The 25409-nt window shown below is 43.4% G+C and overlaps 2 protein-coding genes across 5 annotated transcripts in view; one reads left to right on the forward strand and one right to left on the reverse strand.

Moving 5' to 3' along the window:
* The window catches only part of NMRK1 (nicotinamide riboside kinase 1), a 32746-nt gene extending 26261 nt beyond the window's left edge, over nucleotides 1-6485 (reverse strand). For 2 of the 4 annotated variants that reach the window (XM_079927469.1, XM_079927466.1), the window contains exon 1: nucleotides 6264-6485. The gene's annotated coding sequence lies outside the window, so the exon portion shown is untranslated. Of the gene's footprint in view, nucleotides 1-5632; nucleotides 5737-6263 lie in introns of all 4 variants that reach the window. The other 2 variants (XM_079927467.1, XM_079927468.1) reach the window with 2 other exon arrangements.
* A 57-nt stretch (nucleotides 6486-6542) lies between these two features.
* OSTF1 (osteoclast stimulating factor 1) overlaps nucleotides 6543-25409 on the forward strand; it is a 52110-nt gene continuing 33243 nt past the window's right edge. The window contains exon 1 of the mRNA XM_079926848.1: nucleotides 6543-6994. Within this exon, the coding sequence (XP_079782974.1) occupies nucleotides 6961-6994 (34 nt within the window). The 5' untranslated portion in view covers nucleotides 6543-6960. The remainder of the gene's footprint in view (nucleotides 6995-25409) is intronic.

A 25409-nucleotide genomic window follows, 5' to 3' on the forward strand; every position in this document is an offset into this window, starting at 1 on the left:
ATCTTAACTATCATTACTCCGAATTCTTTTTCAGGTAGACTGCCTATTTCCTGTTCATTTGTTTCGTCCTGTGGATTTTTACCTTGCTCCTTCATCTGCTGTGTGTTTCTCTGTCTTCTCATTTTGCGTAACTTACTGTGTTTGGGGTCTCTTTTTCTCAGGCTGCAGGTTCATAGTTCCTGTTGTTTTTGGTGTCTGCCCCCAGTGGCTAAAGTTGGTTCAGTGGGTTGTGTAGGCTTCCTGGTGGAGGGGACTAGTGCCTGTGTTCTGGTGGATGAGGCTGGATCTTGTCTTTCTGGTGGGCAGTACTGCATCTGGTAGTGTGTTTTAGGGTGTCTGTGACTTTATTATGATTTTAGGCAGCCTCTCTGCTAATGGGTGGGGTTGTGTTCCTGTCTTGCTCATTGTTTGGCTTAGGGTGTCCAGCACTCTAGCTTGCTGGTCATTGAGTGGGGCTGGGTCTTAGCATTGAGATGGAGATGTCTAGGAGAGCTTTCGGTGTTTGATATTATGTGGAGCTGAGAGGTGTGTGGTGGACCAGTGTCCTAAACTTGGCTCTCCCACCTCAGAGGCAGAGGCCTGACACCCAGTTGGAGCACCACGACCCTGTCAGCCACACGCTCAGAAGAAAAGGGAGAAAAAAAGATAGAAAGAAAAAAATAAATAAAATAAAGTTATTAAGATAAAAAAAATTATTAAAAATAAAAAATTAAAAAGTAATTAAATAAAGAAAGAAGAGAGCAACCAAACCAAAAAACAAATCGACCAATGATAACAAGTGCTGAAAAGTATACTCAAGCAAACAAACAAAAAACGGACAGACAGATCCCTAGGAGAGACCCTAGGACAAAGCAATACAGACAAAATCACACAAAGAAGCATACATATACACACTCACAAAAAGGGAAAAAGGAAAAATATATATATATCTATATATATTAAAAAAAAAGGAGGAAGAGAGCAACCAAATCAATAAACAAATCTACCAATGATAATAAACTCTAAATACTAAACTAAGATAAACATAAAACCAGAAACAAATTAGATGCAGAAAGGAAACCCCAAGTCTACTGATGCTCCCAAAGTCCACCGCCTCAATTTTGGGATGATTCAGGTATTCCAGTGATGCAGGGTATATTCAGGTATTCCAGTGATGCAGGGTATATCAAGTTAATGTGGAGATTTAATCCACTGCTCCTGAGGCTGCTGGGAGAAATTTCCCTTTCTCTTCGTTTGCACAGCTCCTGGGGTCCAGCTTTGGATTTGGCCCTGCCTCTGCATGTAGGTCACCTAAGAGTGTCTGTTCTTGGCTCAGACAGGATGGGGTTAAAGTAGCAGCTGATTAGGGGGCTCTGGCTCACTCAGGCCGGGGGGTGGGAGGAGTACAGATGCAGGGTGAGCCTGCCGCGGCAGAGGCCAGTGTGACGTTGCAACAGCCTGAGGCGTGCCATGTGTTCTCCCAGGGAAGTTGTCCCTGGATCCCGGGACCCTGGCGGTGGTGGGCTGCACAGGCTCCCGGGAGGGGAGCTGTGGATAGTGACCTGTGCTCACACACAGGCTTCTTGGTGGCGGCAGCAGCAGCCTTAGCGTCTCATACCCGTCTCTGGGGTCCGCGCTGATGCTCATAGCCGTGGCTCACACCCATCTCTGGAGCTTGTTTAGGCGGTGCTCTGAATTCCCTCTCCTTGCACACCCCGAAACAGTCGTCTCTTGCCTCTTCAGCAGCTCCAGACGTTTTCCCGGACTCCCTCCCGGCTAGCTGTGGTGCACTAGCTCCCTTCAGGCTGTGTTCATGCAGCCAATCCCAGTCCTCTCCCTGGGGTCTGACCTCCAAAGCCTGAGCCTCAGCTCCCAGCCCCAACCTGCCCTGGCGGGGGAGGAGACAAGCCTCTCGGGCTGGTGAGTGCCAGTCGGCACCGATCCTCTGTGCGGGAATCTCTCCGCTTTGCCCTCTGCACCCCTGCTGCTGCGCTCTCCTCCATGGCTCCAAAGCTTCCCCCCACCCCCCCCATCTCTACCAGTGAAGGGGCTTCCTAGTGTGTGGAAACCTTTCCTCCTTCACAGCTCCCTCGCACTCGTGCAGGTCCCGTCCCTATTCTTTTGTCTCTGTTTTTTCTTTTTTTCTTTTGCCCTACCCAGGTATGTGGGAAGTTTCTTGCCTTTTGGGAAGTCTGAGGTCTTCTGCCAGCATTCAGTAGGTGATCTATAGGAGCTGTTCCACATGTAGATGTATTTTTGATGTAACTGTGGGGAGGAAGGTGGTCTCCACGTCTTACTCCTCCACCATCTTGAAGGTCTCCGGGTGCGGAGTCTTAATCACTGTGCCACCAGGGAAGTCCCTAGGGGGCCAGGTTTTAGCTGCAGCCCATTGCTTATTGACCCCTGGTATGAGGGGTGGAGGACAGCTTCATGCATGGCCCCCTAAGGCTCACCAAAGCAGTCCTGTGGATATTCCAAGGACCACTGTCATCTCTTTAAGTGAAAAGATGAAGCTCAGCTGCAGGGAACCTTAGCATAGTGGTTCTAGAAGGTTGCCTCTGACTGATGCTGCTCTTTATTCCTGACTCCTCTGGTGGGGTGACCAGGAACCTAAGCTGTGCCACCCGGGGTGTGTGGTGGCTGAGCTGGAGGCTCTCAGCTACCCTCCCAGTTCCTATCCTGTGTCCCCTGTGGGGAGGTAGTAGAGAAGAGCGTGGTGGAGAGAGGGCTGTTGTTCCTTGGCCTGTCCTCAGTTTTTTCAGAACACGGTTGGCCCTCCATGTCTGAGGGTTCCACATTCGCAGATCCAACCAACAGTGGCTCGAAAGTGTTTAGGGGAAAAAAATTTCAGAAAGTTCCAAGAAGCCAAACTTGAATTTGCTGCACCAGCAACTATTTACATAGTATTTTCATTGTATTTACAACTATTTCCATAGCATTTACATTGTATTAGGGATTACCTGTAATCTAGAAATGATTCAAAGTATGTGGGAGGACATGCATTGGTTATATGCAAATACTTTGCCATTTTATATAAAGAACTTGGGTATCTGCAGATTCTGGTATTCCTGGGTTGGGGGGTGTTGTCCAATCACCACTACCACCCCTACTAAGGAACAGCTGTATTCCAAATTGAGTGCAATTTAGTAAGGTTTGGTTCCACTTTCATTTACTAGACTACATGAGACAAGAATGTGATTGTGACAGAAATAAAATAACATATCAAGTTGGACATCTGAGTTTCACCAGGAGCTGCATTGTTGAATATTTATCTCCATCCACATTGCCACAGTATATCAAGGGAACAATTACATATAATGAGTATTGTAAAATAAATTTTTACATTGTAATTTTTCTGCTTTTGAATTATGTTTTACCTTATTATTACCTTTAATATGTCAGTGTAAGGCTGCCAACTATCCTTTTTTGGGAAAGGAAAGGTTACCCTTTTACAAGCAAGATGGTAGTTTGCTTACATTTTTTGGTGCTAAATGTCCTTTCTCCTATGAAATCATGCTGGCTAGGTAGTAGTAGATTGATGTCCTCAGTTGGCAAAATAAGAAAAAAAATTCATGAAAGTTTGTTATTCCTTGCTTCCACGTCACCTATTTTTGGATAATTCATCAGAGCATAAATTCTCAAGCCTGGAGAAATAGAGCCTTAGGTATCACACAGTCTACCCCTTCATTTTACGGAAGTTGAAACTGGCCCAGACAATGGAGTGACTTGTTCAAGATCACACAGATAGTAAATGGAAAACTAGAGAGAGTTCCCTGGTGGTCCAGTGGTTAGGACCCAGCGCTTTCACTGCTGGGGCCAGGGTTTGATCTCTGGCCAGTGAACTAAGATCCTACAAGCTGTGAGGTGTGGCCAAAAAACAAAACTAGAAACAAAACTAAACCAAGTGAGTTAACTTCTTTCCATCTTTCTAAGCTGCTAAAAAGCACTTTATTACCAAGAGCAAAGGAAGGATGTTGCACAGGTGCTGGCTTAATTGTGAGGCTCTCATGTATAATAGATGTTATTTTTATTGATGTATTATTGATGGGGCATTTTCTGTATCCACTGAATGGCAAGGACTACTAGTCTCCTGTGCTTCTTGCCACATCTATGCGTACACATGAGGATGTTGTACTGATTACCTAGCATGTAAATAACAAGGAAGTGTGGCTGAAGCACTTGAAATAGGCTTGAGGTGGTTATTTGGGTGGAAAATCTAACAATTCTGAAACTAACAGTAAGGGAGTCAAGAATCTTCTTATGAAATCTCCTGGGCTCGGGAGAGAACTCCCAGTCAAATGCCAGTTTTTACCAAAATAGGAACCCTCACTTCTATATTAGTTAGCAGTTTTAGCCTTTCCAAGACAGTGTTTGGGTAAATATTGGGCACAGTCCATTAGCAATGAACAGGTGACACTGTGGTGGGAGGTTAGGGAATTGAGAGAAGCAGAAGCAAGACCTACGGCTGGGCTGAGTGGCTGGGGTGTGGGATGGGTATAGCAATCCCAGAAGCCATGTATTTCAAAACCAGTGTTGGATGCACAGGGCAGCTTCAGGTGAACTCCAAGCTCAGCCCTGGCACTGTCCATCTCCACACCATGTTCTATTATTTCACTGCCTGCTGTCCCGTTTAAGAACTATTTTAAAATCACATTTAAAAAGCTTGCACTCCAGAGGTGCCAGGCTCCAAAAATACATAGAAGTAGACTTCAATGAATGAAACACAATCTCCATCCCCTACAAACTGTAAATCACTAGATGTCTCCGGAGAGACAACCATTTGGACTTTCTAACCTCCTCAATCCAGGGCAGCCAATTACTAGGAGTACATACCACTGCCACTCTTGTGGGATATTTATGTACAGTTGACCCGTGAACAACTCAGGGGTTGGATATGTCAACCTCCTCACAATCAAAAATCCACATATAACTTTACTCAGCCCTCTGTATCCACCATTCTGCGTTCTCAGATTAAAACAACCTTGGATTGTGTAGTACTGCAGTATGAATTTAGTGAAAGAAATCCGAGTATAAATAAACACATGCAGTTAAAACTTGTGTTGTTTAAGGGTCAACTGTACTCTATTCTCCCAGTAAGTGCAAGGCTTTCCTCAACAGCAGAGTGAATTTGCTTAGGAGGAGGAGAACAGATGAAGATGGCAAACAGCAAATCCAAAATGAGTACTTTTAATTTTTTTATACTTTTTTTAACCCTAAGTAAAATATGTTGTTGAGTCCTTTTTTCATAACTGGTATGTGTTTACTATATTTAAATTATTTCACTACTAAATACGGTACATTTTGGATTCTAAAAGAGTGAAATGTTTCAGGACTTCTCACTCATTTATTTAATTCAATATTTTGATTATCTTCTATGTGACAGGGTAGTCTTTTTCTACTATTTTCTAAACTTTGCTCCTTTTTGGTAAATGCCAAGGCTGGCGTGTTTGAATACACAACCCTTGCCCAGTTCTCTTGGAATCACTCTGTCACTAACCCCTAGTAGAAACTTCAAAGCTTCATTTTACATAGACTCTCACGTAAAGTTTTTCTTTTCAATTTTTCTTCCCCCAAACATACAAGCGATTTATCATATTGCCTGTGCTATTTTGAATTTACACACGGTGCATTTATTGTCTGCTCCAGCCCTTACCTCTCAGTGGAAATTCAGTTGGCTAGGTCTGGGGTCGGCAAACTTGCTCTGCAAAGTGCTAGATGGTAAATGTTTTTGGCGTTGCGGGCAGCTGCTCAACTCTGCTGTTAGGAAGTGAAAGCGGCCGCAGACAATACATAAGCAAATGACAGTGGCTCTGTTCTAATAAAACTTTATGGACACTGAAATTTGAATTTCATATAATTTTCACGTGCCACAAAATCTGCTTCTTTTGATTTCTTTTAAGCCATTAAAATAAACTTGAAAACCATTCTTAGGCTGTACAATAACAGGCAGCAAGAGGGCCGCAGTTAGTCAACCTCAACGCTAGAGGAGTCAAGCTGTCTCCTCTGGCAGGGACCTGACCCTGACCTCAGTGACTTCTCCCAACCACCTGTCCGGTCTCTAGAAGGCAGACTCCCGTTTTCAGGATTATAAGGGGGCGTGAGGGCACTACACCATCACGAGTGCACGTCCTCCTTGGCAGGCCACTTATCAGCCCATTTAGGGTGTAGGAGTCCCAAAAGGGCTTGCAAGACACAACGGGGCTCGGGCTCCAGCGCAGTAACACTCTGGAAACACCTCCAGGCCCCAGGGAGTCTGCGCGGCGGGGCGTCAGGCAGGTACTCACCAGGCGCCAGTTCGAGTGGTCCCAAGCAAAGCGGCACAGGCTATTGCCAAGCGCGCCTGTCACTAACCCGCCGCAACCCCCGAAGCTCGTTAACCGAGAGGCCCACGGCCCCTTCTCCCGTGCCCCTCCCGGGTGAGAGGCGACGCAGGGTAGAGGTGGCCACTTAGGGCTCTGCCCAACCCTGAGCGGACGCGGCGCCCGGCTCCGGCCGGCGTTGGATGGGGCGGGATTCCGGCGAGCGTGGTTGCGCGCGCGCGCTCCTGCCCAGTCCAGCCCTTTCCCGTCCGGGGCGCGCGCGCAGCCAGGCCGGCCCCGGCGCGAGCCTGCGGCGCCCCCGTTCGGCTCCCGCTGGTTCGGCCGCCGCGCGCGCCGCCGTGCGCGCCGCCCGCGCTCCTGCAGCGGCGAAGCTGGCAGCCGGGCAGCCAATTAGCGCTCCGCGAGGCAGCGGCTACTTCCTCGTCTGCCCGGCTGCGCGCTCTGGACAGCTCTGTCGGCCGCGGGGCGGGGCGGGGCACTTCGCCGAGCTGCTCTGCCTGCCTCTGCTCGTCCGGCTTCCCGGGGTGGACGCAGGTCCTTGAAGGCGCACCACTGCAAACCAGACATAAAGAAACTCTGAGGCGCCCGGAGTGCCGGCTGGAGGGGCATTCGGTTGGCTTTTCGTGCGTGGTCTTTAGAATCAGCCGCTCCAGGAAGAGAGATGTCGAAGCCGCCACCCAAACCGGTCAAACCAGGTAAGGAAGGTGCTCGCTGGGTCCCCTGGCCGCTGCCGTGCCCTGCGCTCCCTCTGCCACTTGGCAGGGCAGATCAGGCACGTACCCGGCCCCGAGCCTCGCTTTCGATGCCACCCACCAGGGTGGGAGTTGTTAGCGTTGCTGTGTTCGCTGCAGGGGACGGATCGTTTTGGATAGCAAGAAGATTTTCGAGGAATTTTTTAAATTTGATTTTTAAAGAGGAGTCACCCTCGGCTTTGCAGCATTGTCATTCGCTGCAACTTTCCAGTCGACGTGATGGCTACGTCCCATTGAGATTTCCTGGAAGACAGGGCCATTGATCTCCCTTAGGGAAAAAAAATTAAATAAATGTCTTGAAATGGTTTTTTAGCCACTTCCTCTTTTTTTTTTTTTTTCAGTGTGTGTCGCTGTCAAGTTTGAGCTCTTGACCGGCCAAAGCGAACGGGAAGTGCGCTGCTGGTAGGGTGGGGTGGGTGAATGAGTGTCCGCAAATTGACCTCGAGATCTTGGGAAAAGCTTTTAGAAAGCTGTACTCGAGCTCCTGACTAGAAGAATCTAGGCTGCGGCAGAGTAATCTCAGCTATTACTATTCGGAAGTGTCACTTTATCATGCAGTACAAGCCGTTTGCCTCCGCTCCCTCAGTGAATTAGGCGAGTTAAACTGGAGAGGGTGAGCTTACTAAGTTCCTCAAGCAGCTTTCTTGGCCGATAGTCCTTGTTCATTTTTTATTCGATCCTTGGAATATTTTCTGGGACATGGAGAAAGGAGAATTTAAAAGCGACTGAGGTATTTCAGTTCAACACTGTAATAAGCTCTTTCGTGCATTCATTGAGTAGGTAGTTACTGAAAACGTGGGAAATGGAAGAGAAGTGGCTCTTACATACTCTGAACTTTTTTCTTCCAATCTCATGCAACTTCATTCAGTATAGCACAGGCTGAAATTTATCCATTTACATCAAATTTCGAAGTAACCTTGATTAGGAAGGAGTAATTTCAGTGATTAATTTTTTTCTTGATTTTTCTAAACTTTAGTCAAGCACTTCAACTTTCATGATTATCCAGTTTTCTTCCTTTACCATCATACAGTGGTAGTTTCAAATCATTTTATTTGAAATTATGTACATACTCACATATATGACATAGTCATTCACTGAGGACTTAAATTTTGCTGGGCTGGGTGTGACTTTGTTGGGACTTTGGCTCCGCTGTGAGCGATGGTGGAGAAAGGCTGGAAGTGGGCTCTGTGCTTCTTTAGATATGGAGTCTGATGAGGAATTTGCATTTTAAGTCTGTTTGTAGGACGCAGCAGCCTTCTAAACTCAGATGTAAATCAGGACCTCAAGTAACCAACAAAGAAGAGTTGTTCTTTGATAGCTAAACAGAGTACTTTATTTCAAAGAAGGTCCTGAAAAGCCGTTCATGAGGTTTTTCATCTCTAGACGTTAAGTGATGTCTGTGCTGTAGCAGGAGGGACATCAACGTGATGTGTCTGTGTGTGTTTGCTGAGGTGTGGCTTAGGGATCACACGGCCATGGCCGTGAAAGCCCGGAATACTAACCAATAAGGCCACCGAGGAACTCCCTCACAAAGACTTTTTAAAAAGAGACTTTATTCTGAGTCTTGAGGTAAAGATGGGCCAAAAGATGTTGAATGAGATTTGGACTAGAATCCTCTCATTTTAAGCACGTTTGATAACCTTCCTCTGTAGTTGGAAGCCTGATGTCTGACCTTGACCAATTCTTTTAAATGGCTTATTGATTTTGGTGGTCGAAGTAAAGTGGCATAAATATTTCGCTTGTCTTGGGAAAATAAATTAGTGGGACTTTGAAGAAGCATATGTCAGTGTTTTGGGTTCTTTCATATTTACAGTAAAAACACCATAAAACTTCAAAGATGTCACACATATGTTGCTTATATAACACCTTTGAGAGGGAAAAGGTTTTCACCTAAAATGATCTGAAGTTTTGTATAATTTTTTCTTCTCTGAATAAATGAATTAGTTAAAGGTGAGATACGGAGTTGGCTCGAGGTGTGCACATGAATAATTCTCCTTCATAAACTTGATGCTCTGTTAATACCTGATGGCAGAATAAAGTCTGAGAAACATCTTGAAAACTCCAGAATGATGATGATGATTATAATAGTAATAGTTAACATTTATTTGGCCCTGAGTGTCAGGCACTGTGCCAAGTACTTTGTATGCTCTGTCTCATTTAATTGTTCTAATTTCCCTATGAGGTGGATCCTAATATCCCCATTTTATGGATGAAATAGGACTTAGTGAGGTTAAATAAACTCTGTAAGGTCTCAGAGCTAGGAAGTGGTTGGTTTGGCCTGGGAATGGAACAAAAGCCTTAACTGGAGTCTATGCATTTTGGGCAGAGAAACCTGTGAGGGTTCTATTAGGTTGGACCGGGTTTTACTTGGGCAGCCACCTTTATTAACTTACGCAGTTGTATTATTTGCATTTGCTTTGTATAGCTCCCCTCTTTAATTGGATCTGTATTAGACTATTTGACACTTAAAATTGTATTTTAATTTTATATTGGAGCATAGTTGATTAACAATATTTGACACTTTTTGAGAGTAGAATAGTCTCTTGTTTCTTTGTAACTGCACAGCAACTAAACTTTGTGTGTGTGGCAGTTACATAAAAAGTCTTGATACATAATAAAGTCTTTGTCTAGAAGAAAGCAGGGGAGACTGTGATTGGGCATATCTTGTAGCTTCACATTAAATAGCAAAGGCTGGAGGCAGTGTCCATCAACACGACTTCTGGAAGTAGTGGGGTCCCCTCCCTCTTGTGTTTTCAGCATTCCCATGGTTTGACTTCAATGGGACTAAGTGATGAGCTTTTCTGACATGCCTCTGTACGGGAGAAAAAAACTTTTCCTCTACCCCTCTTAGGTTTGATATCTAGTTACTGTGAATTAACTGAATTAAAGTAACAAAAAACCAGATTAACAGGAGGAAAAGGCATACAAGTTGAATTGATGTTTTTAATTTTATGTGTATAAGGGCTATACAGAAAAGAAGTGAAATCCAAAGAAGTGGTTAGACTTGGACGTTTATATACCACTTTAACAAAGGGCAACACATTGTAGAGAAGTGACTAAAAGGAAAGAGGCGTTGAACTTCTGGGGGAGTAAATTGTGGAAAGGTAGAGATATGGGGAAACTAATGGAAAATAAGGGTTATTTTAGTAAGGTTTGCTTATGCAGACTCTTCTCTATCCCTGGTGATAAGGGTTCTTCTCCTCTGTCTTTAATGGGGGACCTACAGGAGGAGGATACCTTCATGGGGAATTTATGCCTTGCTTTCAGGCAGATGGGGGAGGGCTCAGAGTTCTTCCTGTGTCTGCTTTTTCTCAATTGCCTTCAACTCAAAATAATCCTTATGCCAAAGTGGCATATTTTGGGTTGATATTTTCTGATCCCCTTCACCTCATACTTCACGTCCAATGAAGACCATCGCCAAATTTGTCCTCACTTGCTTAATGGCTGGGGGAAGCAAAATACATGGGGGTGAGGAGAGGAAGAGAGGGAGGGGGCAGACACACCCTTTTAGTGGGCTGATGTGAACTATTAAGTCAAAACTCTCTATTGACTTGTCATTCATATTTCAATAAAGCTGGGGAAAAAAGATTCTCTATCAGATAAATTAAGGGACTTTGGGAAAAGAGTTTCAGACACCAGTATGGAAAGAGATTTCTGATTCTTACTGCATGGTACTCTATTGTATTTATTTAAACCAGACCCGTATTAAAATGTGCTTCGATTGTTTCCACTCTTTTGTTATAACAAATAGTGTTAGAACAACCTTGTTGCTTACCTGTGTGAGTATATCCACAGGACAAAGTCCTGGCAGTGGCATTGTTGTGTCAGAGGGTATGTGCGTTGCCGTATTCACAGACATTTCCAAAATGCTCTCCAAAGAGGTTGTACTAATATACTTTCCTACCAAAAATGTGTGAGCACGCCTTATATGGAAAAATTACAACGCATGTGATAGGAGATATTATCAAAGTGTGGTCAGAGGTCTAGGAAGTACAAGGCAAGGAGCTTGAGGAAGCCGAAAAGGTGTCACAGAAGAGGGGAAAATTAAGCAGGGTCTTGAATGCTGAGTAAGAATTTGGTAGGCAGAAAAGAGGGAAAAGTCGTTTGACGTGGACAGAAATGAAATAACTTGGCATGACGTCCTGCCCACGTTTGATTGACTGCGTAGGAGCTGAGCTTCTCTCACAGAAGCCAGGGGGATTTGGTGTGGAACTGTGAACCAGAGAAATTTGTTCTGAATTAAAGAGAAAGCTGGTTGCCTAGTGTAGCAGGTTGTGGAAAACAGTATCGCTCCACACAGAAAGCAAGCATTGGAACGTCCACACGTGAGCCATCTACTCATGTGCTTATCAGTTTGTTAGAGTGTTAACAAGAGCTGTGGGTGGTAGTTTGCAGAAATGAGTTAAAGAGGGCCACAGCTTCAGCTCACTTACACAAGTTACTGGTGGGACTGCTGAGGCCACCTCCTTTGTATTAGTTCTTGCCAGTTGTTTCCCACTCACTGTTTGAGTATCTGTAGAATTTTTAGAAAGTTACAAGGCAAATCCCTCAACTTACTCTCAGGGTAAGAGTTAGGGGAGAGTTTTGTATTTGTGCATTTTGATTAGCGTGTTCGACTTGTTAGCATTCCTTAGAATTTGATAAATTACCTTGGTTTTATATTCTTGGAAGGAAAGAATGTACCCATTCTTTTCTTTTCTTGTACCCCCTGTGGACATGAACTTATTAGAGGAGCCAGGTCAGAGTGGGTACAAGTTGCAGGTTGAGAGGAAGGGGCAGGGGGCATGGGCAGCCCTGCCAGCCTGAAGCCAAGAAGACAGGAGGCCGGAGGGGGCACAGCCAGTAGAGCACTGAGTCAGCAGGCGAGCAGACAGGCTGTTCTTCACCCTCCAAGTGTCAGGGCCGACGGCAGAGCAGCAGCTTCGAGAGGGTGTGGAGAATGTAGGTGCCTGGCTCCAGTTGCGGCTAGGTGGGCAGGACGGTGAGGAAGCTCCCCACCCCAGGGGTCTTCAGCCACTGAGAGACAAGCTTGGGAGGGAGGGCGGTGCCACTCAGGGTTTTGGGAAGGGCACTTGGGTAAGACGGGCAAAAGGTGGAGGTGGTGGCTGTAGCAAGAGGGCAAGCCACAGAGGGGACAGTGGGATGGTGAGAGGCTGGGGGTCCCGGGGTTGGGGGGAGGGATCTGAGGGTTCCTTCCCAGTCTGGTGCTCCTGTTTCCCAGGGAACCTAAAAGCAATTTAAATTCAAATTCAGGAAGGCCCTAGAGATGGATCTAGGGTCTCTAGACCAAGTTGATTCTCTTGCTGGAGGGTCTGCCTCCAGCCTCTTACAATGATCTGAAAGCAGCCCTAGAGAGTCTTTCTGGCATCCCCTCACCCCAGGGATTTTGGTAGGTTCTGAGAAACTCTTGGGTTCTATTTCAGGATTCTCTCATCTGTGAGGAAAGGCTTGATTCAACTCACTTGTATGAGACAAGGAAATTACTTCCACCTGGAGGGTGGTCTGGAGTGGCTGTTATCTTCTTGGAATTTCTTGACCCAATCCATGCTTAGGGGGAGGACCCCTCCAAATCCCAGCTCTCTGAGCATAGATGAGGGCAGCTAGAGGCTGAGAGGAGCTCCTCCAGGCTTTTGGCACAGTTGACAGGCATCTCAAGACTCCAGATTTGGAAGATTCCAGAGTCTCATATTTCCTTTCTTGGAAACCAGACTCTTAGGACTATCTCTAAAATGTTGCCTATCCATGTTTACAGGGTTTGGGGGCTGCTTTTTGGGCCCACTGTTTTGATGAGTCAGTGCAAGTTTGTTGACAGTAGCCCTGGGAGGACCTAAACTGGTTTTTCAGGCAAAGAAACTGGCTGGGAAACATAGCAACAGACACCATTCCCTCCAAAGTTCGTTTCTGAACGGTATACCAAACCGGAGATAGTTTTCAACGTTGTTTTTCTGTTGAGGAGTAAATCATTCTCTGTTATTCGTCTGTACTCAGGTACTAAATCTAAGACACCCAAGCAGCTGCTAACCACAGCCTGGGCCTACGTTAAGCAGAGCCATGAAGTGGGAGTCAACTGCTTAGGGTGACTGCCCACTTCCTCTTTCAGGGAGTCTGTCCCATCCATAGGGCTGCTTCTAGTTCTTGCCTAACACCTTGCCACTCCTGAGGGCCAATTCTATACCTAAATATTGGGTCTCTAAATGGTCCCTAGGACTTGACACTGGTTTAGTAGGAGCTCTGTTCTCCATAATGGGTTCCTGCCCATTTCCTGATTCGTGGTTGGTACTGGGTCTCTCTGATGTTTTGACATCTAGCCAGGCACTCTCTTATTAACTGGCCCTGGGATATCTGCTGCCCTGAACCCTTGTCATTAGCTTGCTTGGACACGTGCTCCATGTTGTACGGCCCTTTGGCTAACGCACCCGTGCCTTTCCAATATGCTGTGACCTTAAGATTGGCGTCGGTCTGTGTCTGCTCTTAGATGGATTTCCCCTGGGGCACCCATCCTTCAGACCTAACCTTTGGCACACCTGAGTGCCGTAGCCAGTTGTTGTTGGAGCTCTGATTTTGGTACCTCTGGGACCAGGGCCACATGCCCAGAGAGCCTTATAATATCCCACTCAGGACCATTCTGGTTTTCGTTGCTGACATCACCTGGAACTTGGTTTCCTCTTGTCTTAGTTCTACGGGCCTCTGAGAATAAACTCGCTGCTTCACATCTGATGAGTAAATTCACCTGCAGTATTAAACCAATCATTGATTTATCAAAATCCCCTTCCCCAATGTGCTTACATTAAAAAATAAGCTATAAGTAAGATTTCTGAGACAGAAATTCGCTTTTCAAATGAACTAGCCTTTAGTAATAGGAATTTAAGCATAAAGATGGGCTAATTAGGGCAGATATTCTAGAACCAAGCTGTGATCTGGAGGAGAGGGATGCAGTATATAGTAATGGGAAATGGACATTAGTTTTGGGGTGAAGTTCTGGTCCCAGGTTTTTTTTTTTATTAACTTGCTAGGTCACTTTGATAAGCAGTCCCTAGACTACTTTGGGCCTCATTTTTTCATTTGATTCTAAATCTGATTCTGAATTTTTATTGCCTTAGGCTGACTTTTCAGATAATTCCCCAAGTTTCTACATGATTTCATCCTGTGCTTTTTATAGAGGCCCTGGACATTTTCGATAAGCCCTACCCATCTTCCTGCTACTATCAGTGTTCAGTGCCACGTGAATGCAAACATGGAGGAATTAAATACTTTTTAAAGGCAGTTCATAAATCCAGATTTCTATGAGAGAGAGAGAAAAGAGAGAGAAGGATGGGAAGTGGGTTAGGGTGGGGACATAATGTATTCTTAATTAGGTCTGATCTGATTTCATTTAGCTCTCTGGCTACACAGGGCAGTGGAGTTTTGGGTTTTTTTTTTTTTTTTTTTGCAGCTGCCTAGAAGGCAACGTTAGGATGGCTCTGCAGAAATGTGTCTGGGGTCTGCATGCACGGATTCCAGTAAGACCCTCGCAAAATGTAGCCATCATGTGGACGTTTGTGTTTGGAAAATGAATGACATTAATTATAACTCAATAATATCAGCTCCATAGATTTGAGATCTAAGAATATATCTTCGGCTAGTTTTGTTTTTTGTTTTTTTGGGCTGCGTTGGGTCTTCATTGCTGCGCACAGGCTTTGTCTAGTTGTGCTGAGGGGGGCCTACTCTTCGTTGTGGTGCGTGGGCTTCTTGTGGTGGCTTCTCTTGTTGCAGAGCACGGGCTCTAGGTGCGCGGGCTTCAGTAGTTGTGGCATGCAGCCTCAGTAGTTGTGGCTCACAGGCTCTAGAGGGCAGGCTCAGTAGTTGTGGCACTACTTTGCTTTGCGGCATGTGAGATCTTCCTGGACCAGGGCTTGAACCCATGTCCCCTGCATTGGCAGGCCGATTCTTGACTGCTGCACCACCAGGGAAGCCCTTTGGCTAGTTTTTAGAAATTAATTCTCTGTGTAAAATACTGTTCAGAATCCCCTTTTCTCCTTGTTTTTTTTGTTCCTGTCTTTATTGGAGGTGATAGTTTTAAGCCATGAATTCAAGTTCAGACCTCGCCGTACAGAAATTCTCACATTTCATTCCAGGAAGGAGGGTTTTCAGTGCTTCTCTCTAAAAGAGGATTGACAGTCTTCCTCTAAGAGAGTGGTTCTCAGCCCACCCATCGCTCTGTCAGTTATGTAGATCTGACACAAGAAACCAACTTTTTAAAGAAAATAACATTTACATGCTTACAGGGCTTCTGATATAATGACAGTGTTAAGAACATAGAATTGTACTGATGGGAATAAGTTTTATTGCTGTAACTTTAGAACTCACACACAAAAAATTTGTTTCATAGTTAAAAATTATTATAGTGCTCTTGAGTGTTAATAACATAGAATTGTACTGATGGGAATAAGTTTTATTGCTATAACTTTAGAACTCACACACAAAAAATTTGTTTCATAGTTAAAAATTATTATAGTGCTCTTGAGTGTTAATTTTCCACTAAACATCTTTAAGACTATAGGTAAAGAACTTCAGTTTGTTAGGACAGATGACAAGAGAAGGCGGGGTACTTCTGCATCTGGACGGTGGGTACTGAAGGAGGGCAAATTCCTAGTAATTATTATGAAAGCCTGCAATTTGGATGACCGTTGCATATTGGTGGAAAGCCACTGCCCTAGAGAGCGTGGAGTTTTCCCTCTTCTGTCCCTGTGGGCAGAGAGGTTATTTTCACTGTCTACCCATCCACATTGTAAACAACAAATAGTTCTGCAAGCTCAAGGGAAGGGACCAGCAGTACTCCTAGAAGTTTAAGAACAAATTCCAATGTTTCAATACTTTGCCTTCCCCCATGACCGTGTGTTAATAAAAAAGAGACGTGATCTTCTGGGCACCCATTAATGAAAAAGAGTTAAGAAAAAGTCCAGAGCAATTTGCAGTCTCAGGAGTAGGTGTGAAAGGTGCCTTGGGCCTTCTAGTGGCTGAGGTTAGTCACTGAAAGCAAGTGTAGAACCCTCAGGAATGTTATCACAGCTCCTGCCCAAGGCCTTGAGTAGAAAGGAGATTTTCATAAGAATTGTCCTGTAATTATTACCCTATGTTAATTATAACCCCAGAAAACTAGAGCTTTTTGTTTGTCTCTCTGTAGCCTTGTCCTTCTCTAGGGGAAATCCTAAGGACTCCCTTCTCTCTTCCTCTGTTCCTCCTCCCAACAGCTGATCTGGTTTGGGAAAATACCTGAACATTTCTTGGGGTTAAGATTCTCCCCTGACCTTTTCCAGGAGTCACTTGGTCTCTTTGGGTCTTCCCAGACCTTCCAGCTGTAGCCCCTCCTTTCCATAGACAATCTTGACTTTCAGGACCAGGTGAGTTGGGCAGAGGAACTCATGCCCTAGGTAGGGCATCCCCTTGCCAGGGCTGAGTCTTCAACAATGCCAGGTCTGGCCCTGGAATGGCCGATGGGCGTAGCTTCCACTAGAGGTGTCATGTCCAACGTTTCTGGGGCCACTGGGCAAGGCTCACCATTTTCATGCCAGGAACGTGACCCTTTGGAATACTTCATAAACCTTTTGAAGGAGCACTGTTGTGTGACTTGAGAAAGAATGCAATTAGGGAAACAATTTCCAGTTTAAAAGCTGTTGTCTTAGTGAGTAGATGATCTTAGAAGGAATGAATGTCTTAGACATCTTGTTGGTTTCCTATAGATGGCCTCTCTGAATTCACTTTCCTGGTTTTGGTTCTGTTATAATTTTGGATAGGGACTTTTTTTTTTTAACATCTTTATTGGAGTATAACTGCTTTACAATGGTGTGTTAGTTTCTGCTTTAAAACAAAGTGAATCAGCTATACATATACATATATCCCCATATCTCCTCCTTCTTAGGTCTCCCTCCCATCCTCCCTATCCCACTCCTCTAGGTGGTCACAAAGCACCGAGCTGATCTCCCTGTGCTATGTGGCTGCTTCCCACTAGCAATCTATTTTACATTTGGTAGTGTATATAAGTCCATGCCACTCTCTCACTTCATCCCAGCTTACCCTTTCCCCTCCCCTTATCCTCAAGTCCATTCTCTACATCTGCGTCTGTCTTTATTCCTGTCCTGCCCCTAGGTTCTTAAGAACCATTTTTTTTTTTTTAGATTCCATATATATGTGTTAACATAAGGTATTTGTTTTTCTCTTTCTGACTTACTTCACTCTGTCTGACAGACTCTAGGTAACCATCCACCTCACTGCAAATAACTCAATTTAGTTTCTTTTTATGGCTGAGTAATGTTCCATTGTATATATGTGTCACATCTTCTTTATCCATTCATCTGTCGATGGACACTTTGGTTGCTTCCACGTCCTGGCTATTATAAATAGTGCTGCAATGGACATTGTGGTACATGACTCTTTTTGAATTATGGTTTTCTCAGGGTATATGCCCAGTAGTGGGATTGCTGGGTTGTATGGTAGTTCTATTTTTAGTTTTTTAAGGAACCTCCATACTGTTCTCCATAGTGGCTGTATCAATTTACATTCCCACCAACAGTGCAAGACGGTTCCCTTCTCTCCACACCCACTCCAGCATTTATTGTTTGTGGTGGATAGGGACTTTTTCAGAGTCTCTCATATGTGCTGCAGAAGAAAATTTTAATTCTTTTTCTGAACTGAGAGGGGCTCAGTTTCAAGGTTATTGCTTATTCTTTGCCATCTAATTACTTTTTCCTGTTGTGTTTGATAATATTTTTCACACATCCAGAGTTTGTATTATTATACAAGAGTTCTAGGATTAACTAGAAATAGTAAAATGCTCTCACTACAGATTTGACCCCTGTGTGTCCATCCGGTAAGCATGAAGTGAGTACTTTACTTAAGCTCTGTTCTATATCTCTAGAGATTCTCTTATTCTTCCTTTAGATACAGTGTATATCTTTGTCCCTATATCAGGTTTTAAAGGGGTTCTGCTTGAAATAAAGGAAACATTTTTATCATCATGTTATCTTGCTAGCGTGTGTCTTTATAGAGGGCTAAAACCATTTTTGTTGCTGTTTTTGCAAATTTTTATTTCCCATGTGCTAATTCCCAAGGAATTAGTCATTCATGAAGTCTGAAGTTTAAGCTTGTCCATTTATTATTTGCTCAAATTAAAAAAAAATCTCTTGAAATAAAATAATTTCCAAGGCCATTTTTTAATATATTCTGAGAATATTTTATTATTGCAAGGAGTACCAGATATCTAAATCTGAAAAATTTCCATATGGTCTCTAAACACTGGTTACACACATCCATACAGTAAATGTAAGGATAAGTATTTTTGGTGAAAAATTTTTGTTGTGTGTGTGTGTGTGTGTGTGTGTGTGTGTGTGTGTGTGTGTGTGTGTTTCCTTGGTCCTGATGTGCAAAATATTTCTTAATGTGGGTATCAGAAAAATTTGAGAAATCTCTAGCCCATCTGTGCTCTGGTCCCCAGCCTAATCTCTCACCATTTCTCCTGCCAGGCTTCAGGCACATTGATCTACGTGACATTCCTAGGCCACCCTTTCTGGCCTCCAGCCCCTCTGTCTGTATACTGCTCTGTTTCCCAGGTCTGCCCTACCCTGTCGTCTGCCTCTCTTTGCCACTCCTGTCATTTTTCCAAAAACAAAGTGTGTGCCCTCTCCCATACAGCCAGCACTGACCTAAGAGTTTACCCACTGTCTGTGTTGCTTACATGATCCCTGTATTCTCATTTTTGTGAGCATACTTGGCATTACAGTTGCTTGTCTTTCCACCAATTCTTTTTCTTAGTAGTGAGATCAGAGAGTCAAAGAGGACAAAGGAGGGGAATTCCCTGGTGGTCCAGTGGTTAGGACTCCATGCTCTGCTTGCTGAGGGCCCAGGTTCGATCCCTGGTTGGGGAACTAAAATCCCACAAGCCGTGCGGTGTGGCCAAAAAAAAGAAAAGGACTCATGTTAATAAATACTCTGCCGATAAATAAAGTACACATAATTTTTAGGTTGTCCTTCAATAGGGCATTAAAAGAGACCATGTTTTCCTGGTTATGTATGGGATTTGTATTCTTTGTAGACAATTAAGAAAATAGAGAAGAAAATAAACATGACTCATAGTTCTACCACCCAGAGATTACATTGTGTTGTTTCCTCCCAGTTTTTCTTCTGTGAATATCTTTATATTACATAGCTGATTGTATGTATAAATTACCACCAGTGATATGATATTTACATAACATAAGCATATCCCCCAAAGCTAATTTTTTTAAAGATCATGATAAATCCTTTTTTTTTTTTTTTGCGGTACGCGGGCCTCTCACTGCTGCGGCCACTCCGGTTGCGGAGCACAGGCTCCGGACGCACAGGCTCAGCGGCCATGGTTCAGGGGCCCAGCTGCTCCGTGGCATGTGGGATCTTCCCGGACCGGGGCACGAACCCGTGTCCCCTGCATCGGCAGGCGGACTCTCAACCAATGCGCCACCAGGGAAGCCCCCATAAATCCTTTTTTTATTATTATTGTGGTAACCTGTATAACAACATATGTATGCATTTACATGTTCATGCATTTCTGTAATTCTATATTCATTGCTGTTATGGACTGAACGTTTATGCCCCCCCAAAATTCATGTATTGAAGTCCTAACCCCCAGTGTGATGGGGATGGGGCCTTGGGGAAGTAATTAAGGTTAGATTGGGTCATGAGGGTGGGGCCCACATGATGGGATTAGTGTTTTTGTAAGATGAGGAAGAGAGATCTCTTTATCTGTGCCTGTACAGAGGAAAGGCCATGTGAGCACACAGTGAGAAGGCAGCCGTCTGCCAGCCAGGAAGAGTGCTCTCACCAGTACCCAAATTGACCAGCACCTTGATCCTGGACTTCCTAGCCTCTAGAACTGTGAGAAGTAAATGTTTGCTGCGTAAGCACCCAGTCTATAGTATTTTGTTCAGGAAGCTTGAGCTGACTGAGGACAATGACTATAGGTTTCAAAAATGACAACTTAAAACTCTCATTGAATTTTTTTTTTTTTTTTTTTTTTTTTTTTTTTGCTGTACGCGGGCCTCTCACTGTTGTGGCCTCTCCCGTTGCGGAGCACAGGCTCCGGACACGCAGGCTCAGCGGCCATGGCTCATGGGCCCAGCCGCTCCGTGGCATGTGGGATCCTCCCGGACCCGGGCACGAAACCCGTGCCCCCTGCATCGGCAGGCGGACTCTCAACCACTGCGCCACCAGGGAAGCCCCCCATTGAATTTTTTAATAGCCACTAAGGGATATAATATTAGATGTTATGCTTTGTTTGCTTAACAAAAGCATTTCAGTTTCTCTGTGGGGGTCTTGTGAATGATAAATTATCTAATATACAGGATACATAGGGTATATATATAATATAGGATATATATATCGAATATACAGGATATATGTAATATATAGGGTTTTGATAAGGCCATCTTGCCAGTGAAGATAAAAACTCAAGGAATAAGGAATAAGGTAAAAACGTATAGTAATTAATAAAAGCTAACACTTATGGGCACATGCAATACCTCAGGAACTGCACTCAGTACTTTACATGTATACGTTTGTTTAAACCCCTTTAATCCCGTGTGCCAGCGTGAACAGCTCAGGTCTTTTGGAGCCACATCCAGCGTGTTTAGAGCATGAGCCCTGGAGCCAGACAGCATGGGTTTAAACCTCATCTCTGCCGCTTCCTAGCTGTGTAGACCTGGACTAGTTACCCCTTCTAACCTCCGTTTCCTCAGCTGTAACATAGTCTTAATAAAGTATTTATGTCCCAGGATTGTTTTGAGGATTAAAAGAGTTGCTGCAAGTCAGCACTTTGCATGGTGTCTGGTCCGTGGTAAGTGTCCCATAAATGTGAGCTTAAATGGGTCATTCCCTTTTAGATTAGAGGTTCCAGTGTTAGGGAATTTTCTAGTTCAATCTTGGATGTATGCACTCATTTCCCCTAGGACGAGGCCGAGCCCCAGACTGCTTGCGGGCCAGTGAGAGGCAGGCCCAACAGCTCCTCAGCCTGTGACATATGCTTCTTTGGTCTGACTTGTCCTTCACGGGAAAAGGGGGACCATGGGATAGAGGGCAGCAGACTTTTTCTGTAAAGGTACAGATAGTAAATATTTTAGGCTTTGTGGGCCACAGATGGTCTCTGTTATAACCACTCAACCCTGCCATTGGAATGGGGAAGCAGCCGTAGAGGATACACAAATATTGGCTCCGTTCCAGAAAACCTTTATTTATGGACAGAGCAGTTTGAATTTCAGATAATTTTCATATATCATGAAATATTTTTTCGATCCTCCCTCCCGCGCTCCCTCCCAACCATTTAAAAATGTAAAGCCATTCTTTTTTTTTTAATCTTTATTGGAGTATAATTGCTTCAAAATACTGTGTTAGTTTCTATTGTACAACAAAGTGAATCAGCCATATGCATACACATGTCCCCATTCTTAATTCTTAGCTCACAGGTTGTACAGAAACAGGCGTTGCTGTCATGAGTCAGCCCTCAGACTCATCTTGCCCTTTTGCAGAAGGCGCTGTGGCCTTTTTTCTTTAAATTCCAAGGACTGAAATAAATAGCTTTCTTCCATTCTTCCTCCCCGGTCTCCTTGTCAAACTGACGCTGGAAGCACGGTGTCTAGAGATGAAGGGTTTTACAGGCCATTGCTCTTTTGTCTAATTTTTAACCAGTCAAGACATGGTTGGCAGTGAGCTTGTCTTTTGAAATTTTGAACCCTGCTCTTACGGACTTCTGTGTTATACCGCAGAGAAGAAATAAAAATAACCAGCAGATATGGCCCCTCAAGATGTGAAAGTAACCAGCTCTGCCGAAAGGCACTGCAAAGTATAAAGCAAAGGAAAAAATGGATAAGAAAGGCACACTGTTAATAAACAGAACCCTCTTGTCAGAAAACACACTGCCTACTGTTTTTAATGAGTCTGCCATTCCTGCAGCTGCAGTCAAGACACGTTTCAAATTCTTTAGTGTTTTTTTTTTTCCCCCTTTGGATTGCATAGGGTGGAAGCAGGGGAGAGGTGGTAGTGGAGTAAGGAGAGATGAAAACATGACGTTCATAGTCTTTTTTGTTAATTATAGCCTTTAAAGGTATATGCAAATAGAGTTCGTTGGATTTGATTTAATTCATCCAAGAATATAAGTATGAGGGAAGAAACTTATTCTTTACATTGGAAACTCTTGGACATTGCTCTACTCACATGATGATTTTCTTTGCAAGAAAAACATTTATTTTTCAAGAGCACTGGGCTTTTGTGGACTGACAAATAGAGGTCGTCACCCTGAAGCCTGTTCTGAACTGACCACCTCATTTATGGGCGTTGGAATCCACAAAGCCCAGGGGAGCCCCGTGTTGGCCTAACAGCACAGCTGTTTCCTTTCACCCCAGCAATAGAAATGATGACCTTGACTCTTGGATACTATCACATAGACTCCTTCTTTTTTGTTTTTGAGCAGAAAACATCCTGTTTCATCATGCTTGTTTAATAGAATAATTTAAATATGCCTCGTAGAAATAACATTAATACTTTTACTTACCCTGAGACACATTTTTTTATACCCACAGGATATAAATTAAGATTAATACTCCCTGCATTTGCTTAGATAAATGTGAGAAATATATGTACATAGTAAATTCTTATTTTTCTATAATTTTTCCTTGTTCAAATAATTCCCTTCCTCATCTTTCTTTTTGATTGGTTATAATTATCTAAAATTGGTTATAATATCTTCTTTTGGGGGTGATGGGAGAATATTATAGTTTATATGCTGGCTGAATTTTGAGATTCATAAAGTAGAAGAATATTACCCATTCTTTAGAGTCCTGTAGCAAATTTCTAACTTGATCAGATGGTCTAGAGCAGTGGCTTTCAAACTTTTTTTGACCTTGACCTCCAATAAGAAATATATATGTTTTACTTCATGACCTGGTACATTCAAAAATACACACACACACACACACACACACACGAGCATAGGGGTACACAGAAGTTTGCCTTCCCCTCATATTTCTTCCAAAGTCTGCCATTCAGCTTTGGATGACTGACCAAATGATGGAATGCCTACTTCAGTGTCAGTTTTGGCACACCAAGACTTGCACTTGATCAAGGATTGTAGATTGCATAGGTATCCCTTATGCCATGCCAGTGATGCAAACGGCATGCCATTTGGATTTACTGTTTTCTTAATATTCACTTTGAAAGATAGGTGCATACTCTAAATGTAACTTAATTCAAATGGCCTCTTTGTACTTTATATATGAAAATTCCCTCAGTCAACTGAAAGTATAAATGTACATTTTTTATTGGAGAATAAAATATTGTGATAATTAATGATGATTGTGAGGCTATGAATTGTATATGTCCAAATGTTATTATATAAATAGTAAAAATCATAGGTGTGGATTGACAGTGTTGAGAGAATACAGTCCCTAATAATTTGGGGGAAACAGTTGTCTCCTTTGTGGGATTGCTTTCAATGAAATTGCATCACCAGCATTGAGCAAATCTTCAAGCCCGGGAGATGAAGAGGAGGTAAGTCTTGACTTCAGTCAGTTTCTATTAGGGAGGAAGGACAGCTTACTAACTTGGTGGCAAAATCATCATCAGAAACAGCTACACTGGCAGAAGTAGCACCATAATATCTTGCTTTTACACAGACCTCATCTTAGAGAGAACATTTATTTAGTTTTGCAGAAGTTTTATCAGACTGCAGTTGCCAGTGCTGAGGAATTATGGTTCCTGCCCTTTTATATCAAACTTTAAATATGGGTCTACCAGAATTTTTAATAATAAAATTGTAATCATAATTAATTTTTGAATAAAATTTCAGATTTATTCTTCTTTCCCAGTAGTTCATTCTGTAAAGGCAACATTTAGCTTTGGCAAACGTTGATTTTAATATTTGGCCATTTGGCATTATGCCAAAGTGTGTATTTGGTAAATTTCTAAAATAAACATTCATTTCTGCATCCATCTGTCCAGTCCTAGTGAAACAAAAGTTTCACAAAGCCATAATTATTTCTATTATTTACAGTACTCTGGTCTTTTCTGTTTTATTTAATATTTTTAAAAGCCACTAAATTAGTTTTACCATCTACTAATATGTCATGATCTAGAGTTTAAAAATGTTGAGACTCACTGTACTCTGGGGATAGTGACATTGTCTGGGAGGGGTCATTTTTGTATGCAAAATAAGGATGGTTTTCTTCCTCAGAAATGCATTTAAGATCTCAAAGACATGTTAAGACATAAAAAATGAATTGATGCTACTGCCAAGTAATTTTCTATAGTGGTTGTACCAGTTTACACACCTACTGGTAATGTCTGAGAATTCCAGTTGTTCCATATCCTTCTTAACACTTAGCGTTGTCAGTGTTTCGGGGTTTAACTTTCATAGTGGGTGTGTAGTAGTTATCATAGCCATTTTAAATGAAGTCCATCTAAAATGTCTCATGCCTCCCAACATTGTTCAGCAGAATGTAAATGAAATAGTCGGTCTGTTACAGATGACTAAGTTCTGATGTTTTGAATAGTCATTCTTCTTGCCATTTATGGTATGTCTATCCATTGTGGTGAGCAGTCTGCTTTTAATGCTGTCCTAGTGGCTCACTCTAGAAGCTTTTCCTCCACTCTTCCACCAACAGAGAATAAAGTAGATTAGAAATTGTATGTTTGAGTTTGTAAGCCCCAAGTTCTTCTATGTGCTACTTCAGGGCCTTAGTGCTGCAACAATACATATTCTTTTTGCCGACCTCAGAAACAGGAAATTCTCTTACTCGTTGCCTGTTCGAGACCCCATCCCAGATCCCCTTCCCTCTATCAGCCTCAACTGCTATGGACAAGGATTAGTTTATTGAAGTCGGGGGTGAGGGGAGGTTGGGAGGTGGTAGTAGGGGAAGTGGTCAGCCTGACTCCAGAGGAAAATAGTGTTTGGCTGATGACTAGTGGACTCAGCCTTTCACTACAGGGTCTAGGTGGGGTTGCAAAGAAAAGAGAAGGGTGTGCTTGGCAAGGTGAGGAGCCAGCTGCTGTTGGTGTCATAGGAATTTGCTTATCTTGCTTATGTTAGGAGGCCAACCCTGCTGAAATCCTTAACACCATTCACATGCTAGTTCATGTTTATGAGAGTCACGTAAAGCATCAGGCAAAAGATTGGGCCTGTTTCTAGTCTTAATTCAGGGTGAATTCCAGGGTGACTTCAGGTAATTCGTGCCATCTTCTCAGTTCCACTTTCTTCCTTCGTTGTATGTAACCAGACTTCTGTGAGAAAATGGTCAAGATGGAGGGTATCTGAAGAAGGCATCTAATTTAGCCTCTCTGCACATACAAGAACACAACTATT

This window comes from Stenella coeruleoalba (genome assembly GCF_951394435.1).
Source record: "Stenella coeruleoalba genome assembly, chromosome: 7".
NCBI lineage: Eukaryota > Metazoa > Chordata > Mammalia > Artiodactyla > Delphinidae > Stenella > Stenella coeruleoalba.